Here is a 4623-nt window from a genome sequence, read left to right as displayed (position 1 = left end):
TGGGTGTGGGGTATGGGGTGTGGGGTATGGGGTGTGGGCTGTGGTGTGAGATTAGGTGTGGGTATGGGGTGTGGGATTCAGGGTGTGGGTGGGATGTGAGGTGTGGGATCTGGGTTGTGGGTGGCAGACACTTACTTGGCCTGGTTGCTGAGGAGGGTCACATTCACATTGCCGAGGACCAGGTTCAAGTAGAGCCTGGAAGGAAACACCTGTGAGGGGCGTGATCCTTAGCAGGTGGGTGTGAATTAACAACATTCAAACTCAACACACCTAACAAGCACATCCCAAGTAGTGATGTTAGAATAGAGGGGGCCTAAGCTCTGCGGGTAAATGGACCCCCACATCGAGTGAGAATAATGATTGACCAAAGGACATTACACCTGTGACACGAGAGTGTGCGGAGTTGATTTCCCCTCCATGCTGCCTTAAAGACCGTATTTCTCAGCCTGCCTTGCAGCCAGATGTCAGCAGGTGACTAAACATAGCCAATGAGGTGGAGGCATAGGTACAACCTCTAGGTCAATTTTTAAAGAATTTTCTGGACCGGGCGCAGTGGCTCACGCCTGTAATCCCAGCACTTTGGGAGGCCAAGGCGGGTGGATCACAAGGTCAGGAGTTCGAGACCATCCTGCTGAACCGTCTCTACTAAAAATACAAAAAGATTAGCCGGGCGTGGTGGCAGACGCCTTGTAGTCCCAGCTACTCGGGAGGCTGAGGCAGAAGAATGGAGTGAACCCAGGAGGCGGACCTTGCAGTGAGCCGAGATCCGGCCACTGCACTCCAGCCTGGGCAATGGAGTGAGACTCTGTCTCAAAAAAAAAAAAAAAAGGATTTTCTTTATTTTTCATTATTATTATTATCATTGTTATTATTTTTAGAGACAGGGTCTCACTCTGTTGCCCAGGCTAGAGTGCAATGGCATGATCATAGCTCACTGCAGTGTTGTAGTTTTTTTTTGACAGAGTCTCGCTCTGTTGCCCAGACTGGACTGCAGTGGCATGATCAGGACTCGCTGTAACCTCCACCTCCCGGGTTCAAGCGATTCTCCTGCCTCAGCCTCCCAAGTAGCTGGGATTACAGGCACGTGCCACCACACCCAGCTAATTTTTGTATTTTTAGTAGGTTTAGGGGTTTCACCATGTTGGCCAGGCTGGTCTCGAACTCCTAACCTTAACCTGCCTCAGTCTCCCAAGGTGCTGGGATTACAGGCGTGAGCCACTGTGCCCAGCCTCACTGCAGTCTTAAACCCCTAGGCTCAAGTAGTCCTCCTACCTCAGTCACCAAAGTAGCTAGGATTACGGGTACACACCACCATGCCAATTTTGTTAAAGTTTTTTAGAGATGAGGTCTCACGATGTTGTCCAGGCTGGTCTTGAATTCCCGGGCTCAAGTGATCCTCCCACCTCGGCCTCCCGAAGTGCTGGGATGACAGGCACAAGCCACCACACCCAGCCTTGAGCTGGGTTTTCTATCATTTGCAATCCAACGATTCCCAACCGAGGTAAGAGGCACAGAGGGGCAGGAGGCAGATGCGCATGGCACTGTAAGAGGGTCACAAATGCTAGGCTGCTGTTCATTCTGCAGAAAATGATCATCACTTAACTCAGGGAGTCTTTACCCAAACATAGTAAAAAAGGAGAAGCTCAGAAGAATGGGTTAAAACGTAACAGGGCTAACCAGCTCCCTCCCACCTGCTACAGGCCTGAAAGGAGCCCCGCCTCCTAGCGCAGGCTCTGACTCAGCGCAAGGCTGATCCGGAAAACAGGGTCAGGGTGAACTGACTGGGCTCAGCAGCGTATGCCGGGTCACGATGATACCAGGCTGTAAGCAGCTCTCTCCAGAACAAGGTGGCAATGACATCACTTGAGGGAGGGGACTTCTCTGAAGGGGGAAAATAGAAAGAACGTGGGCTTTGGAGTCAGAATGTCTGCTGTTCACATCCTGGTGTGGCCAAACATTCGCTGATGTCTCTGAATCTTGTAAAAATGGGGATCTCTTGGTCTGACGCACAGGTTGTTGAGGATAAAACGAGTGACATCACAGGAGTTCCTGGCACAGCTCTGAGCCTACAGGAGGCACTCAATGCATGTTTGTTCTCCTGGGAGAGAACACCTCCCTTTTAACCCCAGGTGGCGCCAGGCATGCGGTAGGTGCTGGTTCCTTGCAACGGCCCTCCCAGGAATACTGCTGTCCCACGGTGTGGCTAAGGTGCTCTCCTGGGCTCACGGAGGAATGCGTAAGGAAGCCTTCTTACGTCTCCTGCCCTTCCTTCCCTCTTTCCCCTTCAATCTGAGCACTAGCAGGAAGATGAGAGTTATATGAACCAGCTGTGCTAGGCCTGGGCATGGGCCTGTGCTAGGGGTGGGGAGGTTGCCAACTCCTACCCGTTCTTCTTGGGCAGGTAGGCCTCCATGTCAAAGAAGACGTCCTGCCGCTCCTTGATATTTGCGGCCATCTGCTGAACGAGCTCCGCCTCCTCCTGGCTGGTATGGCGTTTGCACCTGTGGACAGAGATGCAAGCACAGGGGAAGGGGCGTCACTCAGAGGGAGGAGGGCTATGGACTCCCCCAGTCCCAGCCTCCCACCTTCTACCCTAGTGTGTCCCACCTTCTACCCCAGTGCCTCCCACCTTCTACCCCGTGCCTCCGCCTTCTACCCCAGTGCCTCTTGCAACCACAGTTCCCTATCTCAACTCTCTGGGTTGGGGGAGTGATGCTGCCTCCCAGGTAGTCTTGTGACTTTCGGTAAATCCTTAAACCTCTCTGCCTTATTTTCCATACCTGAAAAACCGGGATAACCTCAAGTCTACCTCACAGACAATAGCCTGGTGAGGATTAAATGAGTAAGTACAGCATAGAGCATCTAGAATAATATTTGATAGTATGAGCTCAAGGGATAATTACTAACAATACTATTTTTCTTCTCATTTTTCTTTCTTTTTTTTTTTATGAGACAGAGTCTCGCTCTGTCACCCAGGCTGGAGTGCAGTGGCGCCATCTTGGCTCACTGCAAGCTCTGCCTCCCGCGTTCATGCCATTCTCCTGCCTCAGCCTCCCGAGTAGCTGGGATTACAGGCTCCTGCCATCACACCTGGCTAATTTTTTTGTATTTTTAGTAGAGACGGGGTTTCACTGTGTTAGCCAGGATGGTCTTGATCACCTGACCTCATGATCTGCCTGCCTCGGCCTCCCAAAGTGCCAGGATTATAGGCGTGAGCCACCACGCCCGGCCTTCGTCTCATTTTTCTAAAGAAATAGCTAGCAGGCATGATGTTATAGTCCCAGAACATACGCCTATGATCTCAGCACTTTGGAAGGCCAGGGCGGGAAGATCACTTGAGGCCAGGAGTTTGAGGCCAGCCTGACCAACATAGCAAGACCCAGTCTCTACAAAAAATTAATCAAAGAAAACAACCAAGGCCAGGCGTGGTGGCTCATGCCTGTAATCCCAGCACTTTGGGAGGCTGAGGCGGGCCGATCACCTGAGGTCGGGAGTTCAAGACCAGCATGACCAACATGGAGAAACCCCGTCTCTACTAAAAATACAAAATAAGCTGGGCATGGTGGTGCATGGCTGTAATCCCACCTACTTGGGAGGCTGAGGCAGGAGAATCACTTGAACTTGGGAGGCAGAGGTTGCAGTGAGCCAAGATCGCACCATTGCACTCCAGCCTGAGCAACAAGAGCGAAACTCTATCTCAAAAAAAAAAAAAGATGGGGGAGGTGGTTAAGAAAACAACCAGGGGCTGGATGTGGTGGCTCATGCCTGTAATCCCAGCACTTTGGGAAACTGAAGTGGGCAGATCACCTGAAGTCAGGAGTTCGAGACCAGCCTGGTCAACATGGCAAAACCCTGTCTCTACTGAAAATATAAAAATTAGCTAGGCGTGGTGGCGGGCCCCTGTAATCCCAGCTACTTGGGAGTCTGAGGCAGGAGAATTGCTTGAACCCAGGAGGTAGAGGTTGCAGTGAGCCGAGATCGTGCCACTGCACTCCAGTCTGGGCGACACAGCGAGACTCTGATTCAAAAACAACAACAACAGTAACAAAAAACCACCACCAAGCATGGTGGTGCACGCCTGAAGTCCTAGTATTCATGAGGCTAAGGTGGGAGGATTGCTTGAGCCCAGGAGATCAAGGCTGTGGTGAGCCATGATTGCGCCACTGCACTCCAGCCTGGGTGACAGAGCAAGACCCTATCTCAAAAAAAATAAGACCGGGCACAGTGGCTCACGCCTGTAATCCCAGCACTTTGGGAGGCCAAGGCAGGAGGATCACTTGAGGTCAGGAGTTTGAGACCAGCCTGGCCAACATAGTGAAACCCTGTCTCTAGTAAAAGTACAAAAATTAGCTGGGCGTGGTGGCGGGCACCTATAATTCCAGATACTCAGGAGGCTAAGACAGGAAGGAGAATTGCTTGAACCCAGGAGGCAGAGGTTGCAGTGAGCTGAGATTGTGCCGCTGCACTCCAGCCTGGGCGACAGAGCGAGACTCCATCTCTGAATGAATGAATGAATGAATCAATCAATCAATCAATCAATCAATATAATTTTTAAAAATAGAAATAAAGGAATAACCTACAGATTACCAATCAATCAATCAATATAATTTTTAAAAATAGAAA

At 51.0% G+C, this 4623-nt stretch overlaps 1 protein-coding gene across 1 annotated transcript in view; it reads right to left on the bottom strand.

Moving 5' to 3' along the window:
- TMEM120B (transmembrane protein 120B) overlaps nt 1-4623 on the bottom strand; it is a 77722-nt gene that overhangs the window by 59112 nt on the left and 13987 nt on the right. Inside the window, exons 3-4 of the mRNA XM_011964554.1 lie at nt 2385-2501; nt 136-195 (exon numbers count right to left, since the gene is read on the bottom strand). Coding sequence (XP_011819944.1) covers nt 136-195; nt 2385-2501 — 177 coding nt within the window. The remainder of the gene's footprint in view (nt 1-135; nt 196-2384; nt 2502-4623) is intronic.

This window comes from Mandrillus leucophaeus, unplaced genomic scaffold (genome assembly GCF_000951045.1).
Source record: "Mandrillus leucophaeus isolate KB7577 unplaced genomic scaffold, Mleu.le_1.0 Scaffold7, whole genome shotgun sequence".
In the NCBI taxonomy this organism is placed as follows: Eukaryota; Metazoa; Chordata; class Mammalia; order Primates; family Cercopithecidae; genus Mandrillus; species Mandrillus leucophaeus.
Note: the sequence above shows the minus strand (reverse complement) of the source record. Positions and strands in the feature narration are given on the sequence as shown.